General features: G+C 44.9%; 1 protein-coding gene across 1 annotated transcript in view; it reads right to left on the bottom strand.

The window, feature by feature from the left end:
* igl (IQ calmodulin-binding domain containing protein igloo) overlaps nt 1–24,805 on the bottom strand; it is a 117,193-nt gene that overhangs the window by 31,785 nt on the left and 60,603 nt on the right. The window contains exon 2 of the mRNA XM_084607051.1: nt 3,256–3,482. Coding sequence (XP_084463177.1) covers nt 3,256–3,482 — 227 coding nt within the window. The remainder of the gene's footprint in view (nt 1–3,255; nt 3,483–24,805) is intronic.

A 24,805-nucleotide genomic window follows, 5' to 3' on the forward strand; every position in this document is an offset into this window, starting at 1 on the left:
ACTGCTTTTGTTATGATCATATTTCAGATCACCACAGCTCTTCTATCTTAAATTATAAGGAACCTTGGAGACTGTTAGGCTGCAGCGCGTACGCTAGTTTTTATGACACGGCGGTGAATGTGGGCCGGACTTCGAATATCTAAACTGCGTTTTTTCTTCTGGAAAGTAAATTTATTTCAATAGGGCCACAGTGTTTAGAAAAAAAAAAGAAAAAACTAAGCGCTTGATTCGTTTTAGTAGATAGTGAAGCAGGAAGAAGTAGTAGTAACAGCTTGCGATATATATATATATATATATATATATATATATATATATATATATATATATATATATATATATATATACTCTCAAGGTATATATATATACACTCTCAAGGTTCGTATACAGACAACATAAATACCCAAGAAAGTAGCAGGGGGGACAGCGGCCGATGTAGCTCAGTTGGTAGAGCACCGGACGCGTTATTCGGAGGTCGTGGGTTCGGATCCCACCATCGGCACGTTGTTTTTTCTTCTACTTTGTGTCTAATTATCTTTCCCCTAAACAGATTACACTACTAATTTCTGTGGTTATCGAAGTAAACATTAAAAAAAAAAAATGACAAACATACCATCCCCAACGCTTTCCTTGGCCTCGCCGACTGTTGGCTTCTTTCCTTCATGTATTATAACGAGCACCCTCATTTCCCCTTGATTGATTTGCTTGTAGCTTACGGGGGTCTCGGTTCTGGCAGTCTTGAAGCCATAGGTAGCGTAAGAGGGTTCTAGCACAGCTTTCGCCCTCGCTCTTGATCACGTTCTACGTGACGCTGGCGGTAACAAAGGACGTCCCACGTCCGCCGCTATGGCTGAGGGCGGCGCTGGTGAACACTCTCAAGGTTCGTATACAGACAACATAAATACCCAAGAAAGTAGCAGGGGGGACAGCGGCCGATGTAGCTCAGTTGGTAGAGCACCGGACGCGTTATTCGGAGGTCGTGGGTTCGGATCCCACCATCGGCACGTTGTTTTTTCTTCTACTTTGTGTCTAATTATCTTTCCCCTAAACAGATTACACTACTAATTTCTGTGGTTATCGAAGTAAACATTAAAAAAAAAAATGACAAACATACCATCCCCAACGCTTTCCTTGGCCTCGCCGACTGTTGGCTTCTTTCCTTCATGTATTATAACGAGCACCCTCATTTCCCCTTGATTGATTTGCTTGTAGCTTACGGGGGTCTCGGTTCTGGCAGTCTTGAAGCCATAGGTAGCGTAAGAGGGTTCTAGCACAGCTTTCGCCCTCGCTCTTGATCACGTTCTACGTGACGCTGGCGGTAACAAAGGACGTCCCACGTCCGCCGCTATGGCTGAGGGCGGCGCTGGTGAACACTCTCAAGGTTCGTATACAGACAACATAAATACCCAAGAAAGTAGCAGGGGGGACAGCGGCCGATGTAGCTCAGTTGGTAGAGCACCGGACGCGTTATTCGGAGGTCGTGGGTTCGGATCCCACCATCGGCACGTTGTTTTTTCTTCTACTTTGTGTCTAATTATCTTTCCCCTAAACAGATTACACTACTAATTTCTGTGGTTATCGAAGTAAACATTAAAAAAAAAATGACAAACATACCATCCCCAACGCTTTCCTTGGCCTCGCCGACTGTTGGCTTCTTTCCTTCATGTATTATAACGAGCACCCTCATTTCCCCTTGATTGATTTGCTTGTAGCTTACGGGAGTCTCGGTTCTGGCAGTCTTGAAGCCATAGGTAGCGTAAGAGGGTTCTAGCACAGCTTTCGCCCTCGCTCTTGATCACGTTCTACGTGACGCTGGCGGTAACAAAGGACGTCCCACGTCCGCCGCTATGGCTGAGGGCGGCGCTGGTGAACACTCTCAAGGTTCGTATACAGACAACATAAATACCCAAGAAAGTAGCAGGGGGGACAGCGGCCGATGTAGCTCAGTTGGTAGAGCACCGGACGCGTTATTCGGAGGTCGTGGGTTCGGATCCCACCATCGGCACGTTGTTTTTCCTTCTACTTTGTGTCTAATTATCTTTCCCCTAAACAGATTACACTACTAATTTCTGTGGTTATCGAAGTAAACATTAAAAAAAAATGACAAACATACCATCCCCAACGCTTTCCTTGGCCTCGCCGACTGTTGGCTTCTTTCCTTCATGTATTATAACGAGCACCCTCATTTCCCCTTGATTGATTTGCTTGTAGCTTACGGGGGTCTCGGTTCTGGCAGTCTTGAAGCCATAGGTAGCGTAAGAGGGTTCTAGCACAGCTTTCGCCCTCGCTCTTGATCACGTTCTACGTGACGCTGGCGGTAACAAAGGACGTCCCACGTCCGCCGCTATGGCTGAGGGCGGCGCTGGTGAACACTCTCAAGGTTCGTATACAGACAACATAAATACCCAAGAAAGTAGCAGGGGGGACAGCGGCCGATGTAGCTCAGTTGGTAGAGCACCGGACGCGTTATTCGGAGGTCGTGGGTTCGGATCCCACCATCGGCACGTTGTTTTTTCTTCTACTTTGTGTCTAATTATCTTTCCCCTAAACAGATTACACTACTAATTTCTGTGGTTATCGAAGTAAACATTAAAAAAAAAAATGACAAACATACCATCCCCAACGCTTTCCTTGGCCTCGCCGACTGTTGGCTTCTTTCCTTCATATATATATATATATATATATATATATATATATATATATATATATATATATATATATATATATATATATATATATATATATATATATATATATATATATATATATATATATATATATATATATATAATCACCCAAAAAGCTGTACTGTGGTTGGAGTAGAAATAAATTGGCGGGCAAATATGTGAGCAAGTGGAAATAACCAATTCTCCTCTCACCTTAGTCAAGCATCTGGTCACGGTTCTGTAATTTCACTGTTCAGGCAGCTTGCGCTCTTCCTTTATATTTTTGTTTCTTTGAGATGAAGAAGTCCTATCATTAAGGTTGTTATATAAACTTGCAAAAAATTGATAGATAGCTCTCCGAGGCAACCAATTACTGCCTGCCACATGTACATTTGCTCATCGATCGCTTGGTCAAACAGGTGCGCCACGTGTGCTACGTGCCCCCCTCCCACACACACACACACACATACACAAACACAAACACCAAAAAGTCAAGCTTCTCATCACCGCGTAGGAGTAGAGTGAACCAAATGAGCGAAAAAGCTAACGCCGGCGCTAATGAGCGCATGAGAGCTCATCAGGGTATACACACGTTCTCCTCGTCGGGCTCCTTCATGGCCTGGTCAGCCGTGCGCGGTTCGTCGCCGGCGTTGGAAGAAAGGTTCGCTTCGCTGCCTCCGGCGCTGCTCCCGATGCGCACCTCTTTGCGCACCTTGTAGGCGCGGAAGGTGGCCTGGATCTTGGTTGCAGCCGCCCGCGCCTCTTCGTCCTCGTCCGGCTGCTGCTGCTGCTGGTGCTCGCCCTCCGCGGGCTCCTGGTCTGCGCAGAACGAAAGAAGGGGAAGATAAACTGTAGGAGACATGAGGATCAGGTGAAAGATTCGGCTGCAGACGTCAGTAGTTGCTTATCTGGCGCGAGGATGTTGCTTAGCGTTGACGCTTTGTACACCCTCACTGAGGCAGGACCTTCCGAGCTCAAATCTCATCCTCGGTGGCAGTCGGAAAGTCCGCTCTCTCCGTGGAAGAAGCTGTGGTGTCTTTCATCTCTTTTATACACACGTTCTCCCTGTTGTGCTCTCTCTCTCTCTCTCTCTCCATGTGTGTGCATGTATGCGTGTGTGAGTGTGTGTGTGCAAGAAAGAAATAAGGAAAGAAGAGAGAGAGAGAGAGAGACACTTAAAGAGCCACTTTACGCAGTTATACAGCTCTAGTGAGTATGTGCAGAAGACAGCGTTGATCGAATAAGATGATTGTTGATATATGGCTTTACTGTAGTAAAAGTACTTGCGATATGTATTGTTCTTTATGGAACTTGTTATACCACGACGCTTGATGAAGGAAGTCTGACGTGCGAAAACGAAAGGAGGAGCAATGGATCGAAAATAATTCAATCAACAAGCGCGGTGCATGAAAAAATAAAGGCGTCTTTGAAATGACCCGGAGCGCGTTTTAGAACATTTAAAAGCTGCATCCTCGCGAATTTAAAATAAAAAATCTAATAATGACATTTCAAGGGTGGTGGGTATGGCTTTACTGAGTCCGAACAGGTCTTGTTGCATCATTGAAGACTGAAGCAGCCAGTACGAACGAACAGCGCGCCTTGAAACGCAAGCAGTAGAAAAACAAGCCGACATGCAGTAAGTAAAACTTATCATGCGTGGAACTTCGGTCAGCCTGTGATCCCTCAAATGACTGCATGAAGATACCACAAAGGGATCAAATAACACTAATTTCGTGAGGAGTTTTGAGTTTGTCCAGCATGGAGTTCATGTATTTGTTGCGCGCCTGATCTATTTTTCTCTGCTGTTTTCTCACCGTTTTATCAATTTTTTTTTTTCGCTCCATTAATATTTGGACATTTTTACTTTTCGGTTTTCAAAGCCAACCTTACGGCAGGCTACCTTTTCTGCTTTTTGTACCTGCTGTGCACGCTGTAATTGCACCTGCCGCCGCTTCGGTGGCGGACGACGGCTGTTGCTACGCGCGTCTCTCTCTTTCTCTCTCGTCATTCTTCTTTGTGCGTGCGAGACAGCTGTGGTGCTATAGACCGGTACGTTGTATGCGACTACGACCTTGATTTCCCGGAGACGGTGGCTGGAGACCTGATATCAGTAATATATACGTTGGTGGCCGCACGTCGCATGGGGAACAATGGTAGCTTTCTCATCACTTTGCAGGGACCAGATACACTTCCAAAAAGGGTTTACTATAACGGGTGTGTAGTACGTTCAAAGCATTATAAGCACATGTCAGTTTACGGTTACAGAAGCTACAAGAAAGGACATATCCAATCATCTTGTCCGAATAGAGCAAACCCGGAGTGCATAACAGAATCTGGGGAGCCGAAATACAGATGCGGACTATGCAAGTCAGATGATAATGGCATCACTTCTCCTATGTGTCCGAGAAGACAACGAAAAGTTTATTTAACACGGGATGAACGAATGAATCGAGTGGCGTCGTTGGCAGCTCGGAACAGATTCGCTATGGTGTAGCACGAACAGTCTCACGAAACGAAGGAAAAAGTAGAGCCATCATCCGAATACGTGCTGCTCAGTTTGTTTTGTGCTACAGAGCTAAAAACTAAAAAAAAAAAAAAAAAAAAAACGCGTGTCGAAGTGCTCAGCTGATGAATTTCCTGAGCTCGAGTACAGCACATGCATACAGGATTACTAGACCAACAAATTGCAATACTGGCAGAACAAATTGAAAAAAAAAAAAAAAAGCTGCTCCAAAGGAAAACGCAGATGGCGGAGCGCCGCAAGGAAAGATCAGTTAACCAGATGGAAATACCTTCATGCTGCCCACCAGTAAGGCTGTCGAATATGACAAATAACAAGCCTGCCGCTAATACTCCAGTGCGAGAGGTGGTACTAGAAGCTCTTGCGAAACTAACACAACTAACTCAAAGCAGCATCCACAATGGGTAGACACGGCTGTAAACGAAGCCAGGGTATAACGCAATGGAAATGTCGAGGGCTGTCGAATAAAGTCGGGGAAATTAGAACAAAGTTGTTATATCGCAAGTTGCATTCCTAGCCGTTCCTGCTACAAGAAAATAATTGGTTTTGTACCATCAAGGTATATATTGGTTACCAATCCCCTTCAATCCGTGATAAACGAGTAAAAACAGACGAAATACCCGATAAAGGTGTTATATTGTTATGAACGAGGAAAAAGCGGGCAGTGGCACGGGCAGACGCTCTCGCGCTAGGCCCACCAACATTCATTAAGCGTCACCTATAATCGCCATGGGACATGTTCTCTCGGTTCTCTTTCTCCTGTTTTCATCGGCTTGCCGCCCCGTAACATTGTAACAATATATGTAAAGACCAATATTCCCTAAACACTGATTGATCTAGTCAAGTTGTGCAACTGTCAGCAGGAGGTCGCCGCTGCACTCAAGTGTACAAATAAAACACCAGTAATACTAGCGTCGGCCAGGAAACGAACTAATCAATTTCGGATGGCTAAAACGCATTTGTTTAACGTACCCAGGGACATCCGTACTAATAGACGGGGATTTCGACACTCCACACATTATTCGGGTATAAGACCATGATTAAAAACGGCGGGATCAAATTCACACTGTTTTGATACAAATGCAGTTCACTCTGCTCAATTACCCCGGTGTCGCAACGCTGCCAACAACTCGAACACACTCTCCAGATTTGACGTGCTGTAAGGTCCACACCGGAATGGGCCGAATTATGTGCATTCAGCAGCGACCACACTCCAATAAGCACATCTTTTAATCCGCAACAATAAAAAAAAATCAGAAGAAATATCTTCTTAACGTACTGGGATAGTGTTAGACCGGTACTCGGATCAACGCTGTCACCTCAGATACGTTTGTATGAGTACTTCAAACTTTTATTAAGGAACACACCATCACCACAGCCGTAAACAAGGATCAGCCAACTCCAGACCTTCAATTTCTACAACTATGCGTACGTAGAAAACGAGCGGAGATATTGGCTAACCGGCACCTTGAGCTATTTTAAGAAAAATAGCGTCAATCGGCTGACAGTTCAGGCACGTCACCATGAAAAGCAACTCACCTACTAAAGATGGACTGATTGGTGCAATAGTTTGGCCACAAACAAGTACAACTGAGCACTCTGGAAGACTTGCAGAGGAAAGTATCCGACTTGTGCTACAAATAACTCCGAAGGAGTTTCCGATCAGGCGGCCATTATCTTTTTTTCCAAATCATGCGCAGCCTTCCGCCCTGCATCCAACAAAGGACGCGGTAGATAATTCAGGATTAGCATCTCGTTTGCTACGTTGGAGCTGCCATAGAAGATTCGAGAGAAAAAACAAAGCCGGGTCATCACGACGTCCCATAAAAAGCGTTTAACAACGTAGAAGGTGAACATTTTGTTGCCGGTTTGGCTGTGAGAAACGACGTATGGAGAAAAGGAGAAATTCCGAAATAATGGAAACATACGGTCGTCGTCTTGATTTCAAAGGCTGGAAAACCTCCAACCAGCATATAGTCATAGTGCCTTATATAATTGTCGCCGACAATTTTTTAAGTATATGAAAAGATGGTTGTCATACGCTCATTGTGGCGGCTTGAAAGCGAACAAAAGTATCATTCACGACATATTGAATTTAGATCAAACCTTGGCACAGAAACAGGATTGGTAATACTGGCTAAAGAAGTTTTACAGGTGTCCCCTCTTGGCCGCCTTCTGCGTACTGTGGTGGCTACAGACGCGAAAAAGACATATAACAACGTGCCGCACTTTATGATAATTGAGAATATAAAAAAATATGGGAATTAATTTGTAGTTTACAAGTTGTGTATAACTTGTTTCAATATGGCACATTCTCTATTCGGCTTAGTGGAGAACGAGTTGACAATTACACATCGAATAGTGGAGCTCCACAAGGTTCAGTCTTAGCCCCTGTTTAATATAGCCTTAATACAATTGGCTTAAACACTAGGTGAAATACCAAATCTAGAGTTCCTTATTTATGCTGATGTGGTCACAATTTGGTCAACTCATAAACATCTACAGACGCAGAACCTTCATTTACAAGCAGCTTTAAACACTTTGGACGGGTACGTACAAGAAGCAGGCTTGGAAATGTCGCCTCAAAGGTCCAGCTACATTCACGTGGAAAATAAGAACGGAAGAAAAAATTGCAAGATAACTTCACCTTGAAGATCGGTAACCACACATTACATGAAATGGACAAGGTGAGGGTTTGGGCTAGGTATATGTAAATCGTGCAAAGGAACGCAATGGATCCATGGTACAAAAAAAAAAAAAAAAAAAGACAGCAGTGACTACGCTACATTTGATCAAACATATCTCGTCCAGAGGAGGAGGGACCCGAGCAGATATAGCTAGATGTCTTGTACCTTCAGTACTTTAACCTTAGATAGTACCGAGACCACTTCCATACACGGATGAAACGACAGTGGGTGGAGCTAGAAACAATAAATAGAAACGCAGTGCGCCCCACCACGGGTTTGACAAAATTTACACCCGTTCATATACAAGGTACTGGTATTTCAGTGATGCGCGTAGTTGAACACTCTGACGGACATTATGTAACAGAGACGAAACTAGAAATTTGAAGATTAAGTATGTTGCGTCCACTACAGCTGTATACAATGAGGGGCCATCACAGACAGAGAAAATAATAGCTCCCCCCCCCCCCCCCCCCTCCGCCTGAAGACGACAATGACTACTAACAATAAGCCCCGGAATATATATAGCTTATTCAGTCGCATCGGTCATTCAAAGTGGTGGAAGAACTGCAACTACCAGCCTCACATATACGGAGTTATTTACATACAGGGAGTATACGTAACGGACCACCCGGACTCACTTGTAATAGAGCTTTACGCCATCCGCGATGCGATGGAGGCTATAAATGCCATACCGTCTATAAGAGAAGCTCGCATTTGCATGACTCTCTAGCGGCTATTAAAAACCTCAAGAGGGTTACAAAAACGCTAAGCATTACTTAGGAGACATATTCTCTAAATAAGAAAATCAAACACATTCAGATAAATTGGGTACAAGAAGACACTCAGAGACATGGTTAATGAAAAAACAGACATCCCAATACACCAAGCCCCTAACATTCGTGCCTCACCCACAAGTCTCCCATTTAATCCCCGCTTCCCTCTCCCAATCTTACCATCTGTTGTAAGGAAAAGTGCACGTGCCCTGATTCTCTCGCGCACTTACCTCTCCCTAGCAACCTAACGAAAATGGAGCAGGTGTCCTTTAGAAGGATTAGGGCTCGGGCGGCCCTTACCCCGTTGGTGACGTGCCGGTGGGGCTCTTAAGAAGATGTAGTGTCGAGGAGATGCCCTAAGCGTCCAAAGCCAGCCGAAGAGGTGCACCTTCGCCACCTTTTATGGACGTGCCCAGGTTTGCAGACATCAAGAGCAAGACGACTACAAGAGGTAGGACGGTAGGCTACGAGGGAGGCAGACCTGCACTTGTGGCTAATGAACAATTTTAAGAGTCGGAGCTTGCTCCGGTTTCATGAAGACAATAGACTACACGACTTACCTAAGGTTAAACGACAGCCTTATTCTATACCACATGGCAAGTCTTCGATTAAAAAAAAACAAAAGAGACAGTTGGCAGGTTCGTGAATTTTCTTTTCCTTCTTTGTACAGTCGCAACAATAACGGACAATAGGAAGTCAAAAGGCAGTCGTTGAATGCATACCGGCATCAAAATCTCCCGCTTTCGCGCAGACTTCGGAATGTTAATCACTGCGCCGGACTTCCGCCTGCTGTGCGTGTTTGACTGTGCTTGGCGACGGTAGTCGCATTATTTCCTTCTTTGCCCCCTGGGTTTTTTTTGTTTGATAAATTTCTCTTTACAAGTAAATTGCCGAATAAAAAGGTGGCGTTAAAGGCGGTGTCGCTTCTACTCCTGAGGCGAAGCCTTGAGTGTGTCCCTAATTCATACCGTCGAATCGTGTACAACCTTGCTAACCATGCACAACCATGCCCAAATAGAGCTTTCTCTTGCATAATTAGGTTCGAGTTGTGCTTACACCACCACTGTTTATTTTTTTTTTTCACATCGATCTCATTCCATAATTGACAACGATGCACCAAGGCCATAGAAAGAACACAACGGCTATTGTGGCTAGTCTTTTCGTTTATTCCTGTTACTTACCGGACTAATTATCTTTTGTGCTCATTCTGATAGCATAGGTGTCCAAGCTGTTCCGAAGGAAATAGTGTTTTTTTTTTTTCCTAATATAGCTTGTACGTCAACAGCAGGAAACAAGGACGGCTGACGTATTTCTGTTTCGGGAAAATACAGTGCTATGGGATTTCTTTTCGTCTGTAACTTGCTCTCTGTCCGCCCTCCAAAGAGGCCAGACTAGTGCCAGGCAACACAAACTAAACGTACACGCAAGGTCGTCCCGAGACAGGGCCCGACAAAGTCGGCCACTTGGGTCAATAAAGGGCGACTTTCCGCTTGCTCGTCTTCATCGGGAGAGCAGTTGATAATGTTGCCAAGAAAGGAAGGAAGCGGGCATTCATTAAACGACGTCACGTCGTTTGTCACGGAACCTCCTGGGGCCTCCCCAATCCCCTCACACCCTTTGGCGTTGTGTCGCCCAGCCTTCAAGGGTCCATTGCATTATGAAGTGCCGCAGCGTGGGGCGAGGTTCCACGCCCGCAGCCATCATTGTGGCTGGCATTGAGCGGTGGTGATGGCGTCGGAGGACCGTGATGTATGCGCAGCGTTTACGGCGAACACCCAGCTCTTTGTGGGTCTCGCACCATATAGAGCATTAACAGTGCCGCGGACTCAGATGAAAAGCGTGCAAAGTAGGGATAGAGACTCAGAAGCTTTTTGTAAGCGGATGCTTTTTGCTTGTTTCTTGCTATTAATAAAGAGAAGAAAGGGATATCTGTGCTGCTTCATGCTTCGTTGCTTTGTTTAGTTTGGAGGGGGGGGGGGGGGTGATTTCACGAGCATGATTAATGGCAACGGGTTACATGTTCTCTTCTGTCCGTTTTATATTCGCAAACATTTTGTTAACTTTTAGCCCTGTCTGAAAAAGGAACTGGTAGAATTTTAACGTAGTTAAACAGAGTAGATATGCGAAAGCATCTGTTTAGGCTGATTGGCTCACGGTTTGGATTGCTGGATCGTGAGTTCGTCGTTACTCACGTTAGCTTTCATCGACGTTACGCGGCTCTGATCTGTTCATGCCGCATATATGGAAGATGATGAAGATGACGATGTTTGCGGCAAAGAATGTGTTCCAATTTAACACGAGCCGTGATGGGTTGTGGCGATAGCATAGTGCTGTTGTGATTTGGCCAGCGAAGCTGGTTTGTTCAACGCAAGGTCAACTACTAGATTATTCATTGTGGTTGACCGCGATAAGTAGCGCTTTCGTACTACTTAAAAATGGCATAAGTGTCCTTGCGTTTCGTAGGCTGCAAACAACTTAAATGGAGCAAAACATTCGCATTTTAAGTCTGGGCTATTCGTGCAAAATAATTTTCTTTTTATATATATTCTGCGAGCGAAATTCGTGCATAATAGTATTAGGAGGACCATCTTTGGGCTACCGGCGCTAAGTAAGGCCAATGACGCACAAATAACAATGCTAAGGAAGTTTTAATATGGAACTGAATATAAGAAATCAGTAGTGGTTCGACGCTGCCGAACCTGAACATTGAGCGTAAGCTCTGAGCTACTTAGCAATGCGGGAAGGTGCTGGGGTTGCATAGTTGCGTAAATTGTTAAATTGTTCATTAATGATTATTTTTACAAATGATGTACGATTTTATTCCCGATCGGCCGAGGTGAAATTCGGGGGTGACCCAGGCCAAATTTGGGCGTTACCATCGTGTTCATCCTAGTGTAATTAGGCTAGCACCGATTTTGGTCCAAACCGACCGAGGCCAAATTTTGGGCATGGCCCGGGCCAAATTTCGGGGTGACCGGGGCCAAATTTCGGGTTGGCTCGGGCCAATTGTCGGGGTGGCCCGGTCCAAATTTGGGAATGGCCTTAGATAAATTTGGGGGTCGCCATCGTGTTCGCCTTAGCCGAATCAGACTGGACATCGATATTTTGTACACATGGCGACGCGCCATCTGCTACGGCAATAGCGTAGGCGGATAGCGGCTGCATTTATTCGTTAGCGGTAAAATCCCGACATCATTTGACCTTCCGGAATGGTAAATTAACGCTAAATCTCTAAAAGATCGCCTTTTGACAACGAGCATGACTGACTCAGTGCAATCGCAACTTTCTTTTTTACATTACTGCACTGCGCGTGCATAACGGCGGCATTGTTTTCTTTATGGCATGAAAAAGTGATGGGCGACACGGCACATGGGAAAATTTTAACCGACGGATGATTTTTTTTTTTTTTAGTCGATAGTTATTGCCTCAGAGCATCAGCAGGGTATGAGATGAAGGATGAATAAATGATTAAATGAATGAAAAAAGGTTGGCTCATTTTATGAAGTCCAGAAGTGAGCGATGATGAGGTCCCTGCGTCCAAGTGACGTATGAGGCAGGATTGGTTGCTGAAAGGCCAGCTATGCTCAGGTGCCGGATTCGGTGACGGATGATTCTTCCCGAAAAAGTAATCCAGCCACAGCGCGAATATTTGACTTTTTTTTTCGCTGCATGTGGCCGCAAACTGCACGTTTGCTCCAATAAATTGTCGCTGAGCAAACAAACAAGCAAACAAACAAGAAAAAAAAACTGGTTTGGTACATTTGAGCCCTCCGATTCTTAGTGTATGTCGTTATCAAATTCTCCTTTCGTTCCTGTTGCCTAAATAAACATGCTCTTGATGTCAGCGCGCGTTATGCAAATGACAAAGATAGAGCGTGTCGAGAGGTGGCTGCATTTCCTGCTGCTCAATTATCAAGCTGTACGGAGCTCTTTGCTGCAGTAATTAATGAAAGACGCGATCGTCTTTGCTCTTGGAAAAGTTTTTCGTCTGAAAGCGCCCTTTTCGCGCTGATTGCGTCTCGTAGCGAGTTGAATGAATAAAGTAGTTAAGCTTAGGTAGACCTGCTGGCTGCGAGCGCAATAATCTTTTTTTTTTTTTATTTGACAGAGTGCCCGTCACCCACTCTGCCTAGTCAGCTTGCCGTAATCCGGAAAACGCTTTCTTTTTTATTTTCTACTCGACTTGCAAGATTACAAGTGGCAAACACTCCCTAATTCAGCCAGACTAATAGCAAGGTGAAGTAGATCAATAGTAACCTACCAGCGCTAGTTGGTCCAGAACATTAGCGAGAGCAGTGTGATTGGCTATTCCAAAGCTTTTATCCCGCATAGTGAGGCCGGAGAAAAACAACTGATAAATCAAAAAACACTAACGAATACGCGAGCAATGCAGTACATTTTGGTACAAATAAACATCTTCGCCGTACGTTATTTAGACCTGCTTACATCACTGTTTGCAATTTAAGCGATAACATACAGAACTCGTTCGGTCGGCACCGCGTGTTGGAAATAATCGGGGGCGGCGTACAAAAACCGTATGATCGTAATTTGTGGCCCTAGTGATTGATTGATGTGTGTTAGGAGATAGCGAGTTTGAAATCGTAAGCAACTGGTGAATTAAAGGTATTAATAAATGAAAAAAATGGCGGGTTCAAAGGTGTCGAAATGCTGAGATCAAAATCTATCGCTTGATGATATTAATATGATTTTAGAATGTGTAATTGATCAATTATTTGTTTGCAATAATTGAAAAAATTAAAAATTGAAAAAGAGGGTTCAAAGGTGTCAAAATGCTCACAATGAAAAGCCAATGATGCTAATTAGGAAATATATAGTGTGTAATTTATCAATTAATAATTGAAATATTTTAAGAAATAAAAAAGTGGCAAAAAGGGAGTTAAAGGATGTCAAAATGCCCACAATGCTCAGCCAATGCTTGATGATGCAAATTAAGAAAATTTAGAGCGTGTATTTGATCAGTTGTTTAACGAACTAATTAAAAAGGGAAAAATAAGGAAAATGGAGTTCGAATGTGTCAAAATGCTGACATATAAAAGCTAGTGGTTGATAGTGCTAATTAATAAAACTTAATATTCAAATGACCAATAAATATATGAGCTAATTGAAAAAAATGAAAAACGCCTTCAAGGGTGTCAAACTGCTCAGGATGGAAACCTAATAGCTGACAATTGGCGGGAGGTGCTGAAGTGCGGCTGTTCCTGGCTCTACGGGACTGGGACTGGTAGTTCAACACCGCTTGCGACGAGGGCTAGACTGCTACCGAATTTTTATCTGTTGTAGGCTGTCATTGCACCCGCCCCCGCTTAGGTGGTGGACGATGGCTGTTGCGGCGCGCGTCTTTCTCTCCCTCTTCTTTTCCTTTCTTCTGTCCGCACGAGACAGCGGAGGTTGCTCAGCTACAGAGCCAGTAGCAGGCCTGTACATTTCCTTTTCCTTCTTCCTACAGCCACAACAACAATTGAAACCCAATATTTTTCTGACACTAAGTATCGGCGTATAAAAATAAAAAAACAAAAACAAAAAATAATACAAATCAAAAGGTTATATAACACCACCTATATATGAGAAACGCTATCGTGTCATACCCTTAACGGCGGAACTTCAGTGTCCCTCCTAATTTCATCGTTTGGTTTGATTTTGTTTATAGGGTTTAGCTTTCCAAAGACACTCCTGATATGACGGAAGCTGTAGTGAGGGCATCGGATATATCGGCCACCTATGACTCTTTAACGTGCACTTTCCTCGCACTGCACACGGGAGCTTCGCTTTTCGCCTCCATCGAAGAGCGGCCACCGCGGCCAGGGTTTGATCCCGCCTCCCTGAGTACAGCAGCTGAGTGCTGCTAGCAGGGAGCTACCAGAATCTGCCAAGTCGCCCTTTTTATGATTCTGGTTCATAAATGGGCTATAGGTAGGTCCGATGCTAAGCTCTCTGCTTTTATTACTGCACTTAAAATCTGTATTTCCGCCTTTCTTTGTGTGCGTATATTTAACGCCAAAGCGTTGAGAATCCCATATCGAAGAAAATACAGCGTCATCGCCACTATTTTGCCGTGACCGTAAAGTCCCGATGAGAGGAAGGGTTATTAAAGTTCCGAAACATGTGAAAGAAAGTTTAAATCTGGGCTATATATTCAAGGAGGTTTCTGTAATCACGGGGGAATAATTGAGCTGACAAGATAATCGGGTTAAGGTAGGCTGCTCTGGAACTGAGGACCTCCGGCTTCTAAGACGATTATGCTGCCCATAGGTCAGGATTGTGTATTTTTTTTTTTAATTTCCTGCTCCGTCAGGTAAAAGGCTTTAAAAGTCTTACCAGATCGGATGGTACATGAAAATGTATGAACCCTCATTTCACAAGGACGCACACGCACGCACGCACGCACGCACGCACGCACACACACACGCAAGCACACACACACACTCGCAGAGGACGGACACTAAGCATAGTTCGATTACAATCCACCAGCCGCAACTATCAATCTATGCTTCGAAATATGAATGTGGCGCTTTGACCAGCTCAAAGGAAATATTTCTCGCTGAGGGTGAACCGCTGACTGTAAGGCCTCCCAAGGAAGCACACAAAGACGTCTTAAATGCTGGAACATGCAATGGCGGGGCCGGCGTGTATAAACGGCCACGTTCATGTCTTGCGGTACGAGCAGGTAGATATAAAGCGCCAGAAGTGGCTCAAACGCATACCGTGATATCCCCGTGCATGGCACCGCGACAAAGAAGGAACGTGAAGCTGAAGTGCGGAAAGTGCTCAGAACAACACACTACTCAAGCACGTGTTTGCATTTCAGTCTGGCGTCTTTCATAGCCTGAGTCGCTTTGGGACGGTAAACCCCACAAACCAAACCAAACCAAACCATTTCAGTCTGGCACCGCGATTTACGGAAAGCTCGTCCGGGACGAGGCCCCAGCGGCAGAGTCGGTCTTTAGTGGATGCACCCGCCACTCGGTACGCCATCGAAAATGCCTCAGATTGTCGGTTAGATCGGGGTAATAAGTGTGCGCCCACTTGCGAGCAGGCTGTGCGGGCTTAATACGCCATGCTCCTTCAGTAAATATATATTTCAGCCAGGTGTAGAGGCAAACAGCGGTTGTATAGAAGGCTAAGTGGCTAAGTGCCGTCGGTGCGATGTTTCCGAGGCCGCGAGAAACAAAGATGCGGCACATACTTCCAAACTGATGCAGGGGGAGTGCCCTGCACGTAGTCAGGTTGAGTAACTAACTTGACGACTAATTACGCGCCAAGTCCCTGACAGACGGTTGCAATGCAAGACGTACTCCAATCCCCGCTTTCACATGTAAGGCGAAGTTGGTTGCGCGCCGCAAGTTGTCCTTCACCCCAGAAAGAAACCAAATAGCAAAGTGTTCAGTTCTCAAACTATAGCGGTTAGTGGGAACACTATGTGCGCCGCGAACTACAATCTGTCACAGAGCACATTGTTAACAAAGTAAACCCTTTTCCTTAGTGGCAAAGGAGATGCAAAGATGGAAGTTACTTGTACAGTGCTGACAATATGCTGCTACGTACGCGGTTAGGAGCCGCCAGCAACGAACGTCACGCCATAGATGGTGACACACACACACACACGCAGGCACGCAAGCACGCACGCACGCACGCACGCACGCACGCACGCACGCACGTACACACACGCACACACACACGCACACACGCACGCACACGCACACGCACACGCACGCACGCACGCACGCGCGCGCGCACACACGCGCGCACTCCATTTGACGGAGCTGTCTGCGCTGATATCGGTTACAGTTTACTGTTGTCTTTGGTTGTCTGACTATTACGTTTGATTAGTGCTTTTTATTTGCAATTTTGTCTACTTTGTATAGTTGTATAGTTTGACTGATATATTAGTAAACAAATTTAACGCATGTCGCACGATGTCAGGCTACACGAGAAGCTTGTGAGATTCGGAGGCACACAGTGTATAGTGAACCTTCGGCGCTACGTCTGGCTTCACAACACACATAGCGGCGTTGAATAAAATAGATTGCCTTTGGAATGACGTAGCATACTTTCTAACAAATGTCTTTAAAGCATTGACACGCATTGAGTGGTACTTGGAACGACACGAAAAATATCCAGATTTCATGTCTGGGTTTCGACGCGGTCGCTCCTCTATAGATAATGTCGAAGACCTGGTTACGTCAGTCAATGTCCAAAAGAATCTGAAAAGATTGACTGCGGCATTGTTTTTAGACATTAAAGGTGCCTACGAAATGTAACGCATGAAGCCATCCTAGATGCACTGGAAACTGCTGATATCGGAGGACGAACTTATAGCTGGATACGCAGTTATTTGTCAGACAGGTCACTGTTCATCCAGACAGAGGACGGACGAACATCCTCACATAGGACCTCTCGCGGAGTTCCGCAGGGTGGGGTACTGAGCCCCACTCTATTCAATCTTGTGCTCATCGGCCTAGTCGACCTGCTGCCTCATTCAGCTCAGATCTCCATATATGCGGATGATATTTGCATTTGGGCCTCAAGCGTGACTCGACCCCAAGTTCGTGCAAGACTACAAGAAACTGCATCGATTGTGACGTCATATCTTCGTGTACAGGGTCTTACTATCTCAACAAAGAAGTGTTCTGTGGTGGCCTTCACACGAAAATCAATGTCACAATACGCAGTATACATAAATGGCAAAGCATTCCTTATGAAAAGAGTCATCGCTTCCTTGGAATCGTCATTGATGGGAACCTCTCGTGGAGTCCACATATCAGTGGTATGAAGAAAAGACTGACGGCGATTGCCCATGTTCTCTCCTTTCTAGGAGGCAAGTCCTGGGGCGCGTCAGTGCACTCTATGCTGTAACTATACCGTTCACGTTTCCTGGGTTACATGCGGTACAGCTTTCCAATATTCAATAATATTAGGAAGACGAACATCGAGATCCTCCAAAGCGTGCAAGCTCAAGCTCTCCGCATCTGCATTGAACTGCCAAAATGCACCTCAACGGCAGCAACGGTTCTTCTCTCCCTCGAGCATCCCATAGCTACATATATTGCTGTTGAAACCATGAGGACACATATACGACACCTCACCCGGGTTTCCCGTCACCACCTGGCAACTATCCCAACAATTAGACCACATACTGCATTTGCCAAAACCATAGCAGCTCATCGCACCTACATTCCTTCACAGTTCACTCCAGCTTCAAAACCGAGTTTACCCATATGGAGCCTACATGAACCGAAAGTTTACCTATCTATTCCGGGAGTAAAAAAGAAAACGGGTGTACCATTGCCTGCCTTTAAGCAAATGACGGTGGGTCACCTGTATTCTATGCACAATAATCGTGAACACGTATACACCGATGGCTCAGTTGCTTCAACAAGCTCCGCGGGGTCCGTAGTGATACCGTCGAGGTCCATCGTGCTGAGGATCAAGACGACGTACCCCACCTCTTCAACTGGTGCGGAACTGGCTGCCTTACGTGCAGCTATTGAATACATCGGCCAGGAACTTCCAGGTGTCTGGTCCATTTTTGCGGACTCGAAAGCAGCGCTTCAAGGCGTTCAAGCTGCGCTACGTCGTGGATCACATGAACAACTAACTGCAGAGATCCGCGTGCTATACCACGACGCTACATCAAAAGGTCATGATATAGTTTTCCAGTGGCTACCTTGACATTGCGGTATTGAGGGAAACCACCAGGCAGACCAAGTTGCCCGTTGTGCACACAACGACGGAACTACAGTGAATATTCCTATATCTAGAGTTGACGCAGCATGTCGACTTCGTTCCTTAGCGGCGGAGCTAACGCTTTCAGCCTGGAACAAAGGAGAATTTTCCAATCGACGCCTAAGGGAATTAGACCCTGGGCTGCGCCTTCTTGTTCCCCCTAACAAAGGGCGGCGCGAAACAACACTGATGTGCCGTATGTGGCTCGGTGTTGCATTCACCAAAAAATACGCTTATGTGATGAGAATGGCGGATAGCCCTAACTGTGAAAGATGCGGCTGCGAAGAGACCACACAGCATCTCCTTTGCGAGTGCCCTGCTTTTTCAAGCGAAAGATATGCGCTGCGTTCGGCTCTGGACCATCTTGACAGTCGTCCTTTTACAGAGGAGAAGATCCTCGGCCCATGGCCACAGAAGGCGTCTAACGGCAAAGCCTTCAAAACACTTATGTGTTTTATGAGAGATACAAACTTGATTGAGAAACTGTGACTGTGCTCCTGGCCGCCTTACCTTTCCTATCATTCTCTTCTATCTTTCTCCTTTAAACTCCTCATTCCCCTTCCCCAGTGCAGGGTAGCAAACCGGAAGCTTTCCTGGTTAACCTCTCTGCCTTCTCTCTCTTTCTCTCTCTCTCTCTCTTTAAAGCGCTCGCCAAATTTGAACGAATGGCGTTCTCTATTGGTGCTCTGCCAAAAAAAGGCAAATATTATGGTGTTTCGTTTACACATATTTATGAGAGTCGCGCTTTTAACTCGTATCTTCATTCGTTTTGCTGTGTTTCAGAAATATGCCGCTATTGAAATGATATTTCATACTTTCACCATCTGTCCTGTTATGTATATGATTTTTCTGCATTGAACGACATCAAAAATTTCCCTTGAAATTAGAAAATTGTTTCCAGAACATTCACGTAGGGGTAATCCCAAAGAGCTTAAGCCTACTTTGGGATGAAAAGTAGGCTTAGCACTTTGCTGCGTATCTGTGAGCGCCCTTTTTGTCTACAATCAGTCAGTCAGTCAGTCAGTCGGTCGGTCGGTCAGCCAATCAATCAATCAATCAATCAATCAATCAATCAATCAATCAATCAATCAATCAATCAATCAATCAATCAATCAATCAAAAATATTCAATTACTTTTGTTCCACATTCTTTGAAACGATTACTATTATTGTTGGCGGTTGAAAACTTCAGCATATTAGACATGCGCTTCCCTGAATATGAAGGATGATGTCAAGTTAATATTTGAGATTGATCGCGGTACGTCACCGTCGCTGCTACGATAGGCAAAAGCAACTGCCTTTACGCCTGAAAAGAACCGCGTGGCAGTGCGCGTCATTTGTAAGCGTTCTTCAGCGATGGTCACCCATTGCGTTACCGGCGTTTTAAATACACGGAGTCTTGTAATTATCATATTGGATATAATTACCTGAACTGGCAACATGGTTTCAATTACCGCCATGTAATTATGTGCGCACTTACGATTCTTGAAGCAGCGCTCTTTAGCATCATATTTTCGGGAAATACTACGAACCAGCTTCTGTCTCAGAAAAAAATACAATATGGCCAGTTAAACAAGGAGCCAAGCTCAGCCAAGTTCTTGACTTCATTTCAAAGTCAAGAGACGTGTGCAAAAGTTGAAAGCTTCCTTCAGGGGAAGAACTTTTCTCGAAGAAATTTACGAGCAAGTGCGGAGGTGAAGAGGCTTGAATGTCTGCAATATTGCCGCAGTTGCTTTCGAAATGCGTTTGGCCTTTTATCGTCTGTACTGCACGGCATCACATGAGTGTAAATATTAGTTATGAAAACTATACTTGCTTTAAACTTCCTCATACTGTTTTCTATCGGTCCAGATTCGAGCGCTATATGTAAACCTGCTCACATCTGTACAAGATTGATGCAGCCCATTTTGTCTGCAGCGGTCGTATCAGCTTACATAAATATTTTGCAGAGGTCCACGTGGTGTGGGACGGTCTTGGGAGCATTGCATGAAATGGGGAATTGCTAAAAACAAACACGCCACATAACTTTCTGTTTCATCTGACCTAATACCTTACTACGAAGGTGTATGTTAGGTGCATATGCTATCTATTTTATTTATGGATATCTCAGGTGTCCGTCTCAAATATTTGGGCTCTCTCTAGAGCTGTCGCATTCAGGGGGAGTTATTCGAGCCATTCCATCAGCGGAAAGGTTCTTCGCTTTTGCTTCTTATTTGCTCGTTTGTCGCATATGAGAGCGTTGGTCCTGTAGTTTTCTTCCTTCTGTGTGTGCCTTTTAGTGCGCTTGTTTTCCCCTACCATAATGCGGATAGTTCGGAAACACAGCTAATGGGGAGTGCTGACAGAGAGACGCTGTTCTTTCTGTTAAAAATCGCCAAAGTTTTCGTTTCGACACCACCTAGTTATTTGTAGCAAGCGTTCATAGGTCTCACAAAGACTCTCAGGATAGAATGAATGATGACGTGTACCAATTAATGTTGCCACTTCATACTGTAAAAGCAGAGATAAAGTGCCCTCCGAAGTTTCGTTTAAACCACGAAACCCGATGTTTTGAATTGCAAGGGAACTCATGGTAACAGATCCTAAGACCTTCCCTATCATTGGTGCTGCAGAGTGGCAAACAACCCTTGCGTGGCATGGTGTCGCACGCGCTTAGAGCGCTGTTGGCATAGTTACCGATCACACACGCGTCTAGAACTAGCAGAATTCAGCGGCCAGGCAGAGGAAGCACAATAAAAATACGTGTCAACACAGCCGACGGTCTCCTTCCGCGATGTCTGACTCTCCGTCTTCCCGATACTTCGTCACGGAGAAGTGGCGCCCCCCGCGGAAAATAGCGTTGAAAACTATAATATATATCCCCGCCCTTCCTCAGCCATTGAGGCGGGGCGACGGGCCTCACTAAGTGCGCCCTCATTGGCCGTGGCTGCGCCACTGTTGCTATGCACGACATAGTGATATAAGCACATACCATGTGCAGCCTACGTGGATGGCTAAGTTGCCTGCTTTATTGTCTTTCTGACTACTCTCGTCTAAAGCGCCCTACCGACAGCTCCCGAGATCGAAACCATCTAGCAAGAGCTGCGCCTCCAGAAATGATTGAACACTTTGCGACCGACGCCTTGACAGCCCACTGCATTGTTTGTAGGTCACAAAATTCCCGCGTCACGGAATCTACTTTTGCAACGTCTTCGCATGACCCTGATAAGCACCGGGAAGAGAAACCACCTTGGACTTAGCCGGTCCATTCCTGGCCTTCGCACTTTGCCGCCGCAGAAAAAGAAAAACTCACCCTAATTGTGTTTTAGCTGAAGAGAACTTCTGAGGCACAAACTTGGTTAAGCAAAGAAACAAAGTCTATACGATACCCCAGCAACGCGGGTGTTTGGTCTGGATGGTATCGATTGGTCGTAAGTACAGGGAGATTGCCAACCGAAGGCCAGAAAGGTTATGTGGGCAACCCCTTAGTTTTTGTGTTATAACGCTCTATAGAGGCCAAATAGTCGGCGTAGTTTTTTTGGGCCTATCACTGCTGCGTAACGTTTTTGTTTTACCTTCTTAGCGTTTTTGTGTTCAGCGTGCAATCGAGGCGGTGCGTGAAAAGCGAGTCTCCAGTTACCTGTACTAACTACTAGGCTGCGACATAAGTAAAGCGTAACGAATAGCGTTCGGGTTAAAGCGTGGCGAACAGTGTTCTGCCGTCGAACGATCTGGTTTTTCTGCCACTTAAAGATCAGATTTTTGGGACGGCTGTTGTGTTTGGTGTTTGCAACTTCGGTTTACCACCGAAGTGATTCATCGATCATCTCCGTTCCTATAAAACAAAAACAAAAAGATAGCACTAAGTGAGGTGAGGAGGGGTAAACATGAAGAAAAGAGGGGAATTGGAAATGGGGAATCACGAGCCTGTTACTCCAGGTCTCCGCTAGCTTCTGCTGTTTCACGGGCTAGGTGGACAATCCTAAGGTGGAAGGCCAAGGACAGCGCCGCCTTCGAGCGCTAGGATGTGTGTTCTGTGTGAGGAAAGTTTGGTGGTTTTGCTGTACACCCTAAATATATGTGAATTAGAGGGAGGCAGGTGCCACACCAGGGGCAAACAGGGCAGTAACAAGTGGGGTTTATCTTAATCCTGATAAGCAAATTAGGATATGTGTTCGTTTGGATTAGGCGCCAGTCAATGACCTTGGCTGAAGTTAGTTTCTTGTTTGGTGGGGAATAATTAAATTTAAGCCTCTCCAGCCTCAGATGTTCCGACCATTCGCATGTACTCTGGATAGTGGAACTGAGTATGGGTGGGGTTGTTGGACCGCCCGGTTAACTAATTCTCGGGCTTGACCATACGCCACCTGATCTTCCTCGTGCCCTTCGTACCCTGTGTTTTTCTTATTTTTTTACTCACTGAACACAATGCATGCATTGTGCAGAGCAGAGCAGAAACCGATTTTTGTACCTTTTGAAAACGGACCGTTATTTTCTGCTTACAGATCGCGCATTTTACACCTTTCAATGTCAAGCTTTTTAGGTTGCGCGAATGATTTGCGAGAGGAATAATATGCAGTCTGTATTTGTTTTTAGAATCTCCCGGGGAAACTAGGGTGCCAGGCCTAACACGATTCTCCTTATCACGGTGTATTTTAAGGTCATACTGGGATCGCGTTCTCGCTGATACTGAAGGGCTGACAGCTTACCCATATGCATGCTTAGTGGTATTAGAGGCTCAGTCGAAGAATACCGCTGGAACAGCGTGTTCCTACAATAAAGTAAAGCATGTGTCTCACTATAGGGCTCTCTGCGTAGCTGTGTGAGTGACAAATTAAATAAAGAGGAAAGGACAGCGAAGATGAGTCTCTTTTTGACAAAAATATTTTTTTTTATTGCTGTGCCCTGGTTATTGCTATTTATTACAAGTTCCTTGTTTGTTAACTGATTACAACACAAACTTAAAAAGGGTCTAGAGATGCTGAGCTACGATGATGCAAGTGCTTCGTGCCACCAAAGCATATGAGGCTATAAATGCAGGACACTAATTTTCCTGCGTTGATTGGGCCATTGTCCTGCGGTATAAGCTAAGTTGCAGGTGAGAATTGTCATATATTTCTCTCGTTTCAAAATTGAAATAAAGAGAGGCGGAATAGAGAGAGAAAGTGGGCCTTGATGTATAGGTTATAGCGTTCCAAACATGAAGCTTAACTAAAACCGAGTTTTTATAGGCAAGAAAAAAAAAAAAAAAAGGTAAACGAAATGCGAGTGAAAGGCTTGCGTCGAAAAGGCTTTGTAGCCTGGATTACAGAAGTTATGCTACGCTTCCATTCACTGTGCAACTGTGCAAATCCACTCTTTTATAATCCCGTCACGAGTGTCAATTGTTCGCTGTGAAGATTGTTAAATCTAATTTTTTCGTCGATAAACTCCTCTTTCACCGCCGGGAAAATGTCGACATAGCCGGAAAAAGAAAAAAAAAATTCAGGATAATAATTGGGTGAAGTTCTTAAATTGTGTGGAATTTGAACAGGATGAGGACAATGATTTTGGAATTACTGAGCCCCATCGAGCCACTTTTGTTATCTGAAATCATAACTAACATTTTTCGGTCTGAAGAGCACACTCAAGATTCAGAAGAGTAAGTTAGTTATCAGACGTAAAAAGGCTTTTCTGGCATGCACAAAATGTTCTACGAATGGCGGAAAATACAACGTCCATATATCCGGCTTGTGATAAACGTCCATTAGATCGCGCAATTGCTTGCTCTTTCGAAGATGCGCTTGATGATCGCGGTTCTGACAAAAAAAAAAAAAAAAAAAAAAAAAAAAGTACTGGTGGCGGGATAAAACAGACGCTTGGGCAAGTTGCTAATCCATTGTGTGTAGACAGCGCGAAAAAGACGAGGACGTATGAAGAACAAAAACGAGCGCTGACTATCCACTGATGCTTTAATGCTTGTCCCATGAAAATATATACACTGGGTACAATCAACAAACGAAAACGTAATGGCATTCATATAAAAGATACCTAATATCTTCAGCTGCGGATGACAACAGCGTCGTCATTACCTTGTGTTCAAAAACCTCAATTATTTCGCTGTTAGCGCCACCGAAGCATTACTAACCCAAGCGTCATCTAACCTCGCGATTTCAACGGCTTCCGGAATTTCGCGGGTTGGCTGATTACGGTGTTTTTTTTTTCTTTTTTTTATCACTCTCGTTTTGGCGAAGTGTGGTGTGCAATTATCACCGTCCCTGCAGTTAATGCCCAGGTGCCCGTTCACTGTTTTGTACACATTGTAGTTATGCTCTTTGTGGCGCTCATTAAGGCATCGCCTAGTCTGCTCGATATATTTTTTCCCACAAGAAAGTGGAATGCAATGCCTTCCTGATAGGGTACAAATTGATTTTTTGTGCCTTACTGAGCAACGCTGCGC

The sequence above is a fragment of the Amblyomma maculatum genome, chromosome 6 (assembly GCF_055883805.1).
Source record: "Amblyomma maculatum isolate TAMU_Amacu chromosome 6, ASM5588380v1, whole genome shotgun sequence".
NCBI lineage: Eukaryota > Metazoa > Arthropoda > Arachnida > Ixodida > Ixodidae > Amblyomma > Amblyomma maculatum.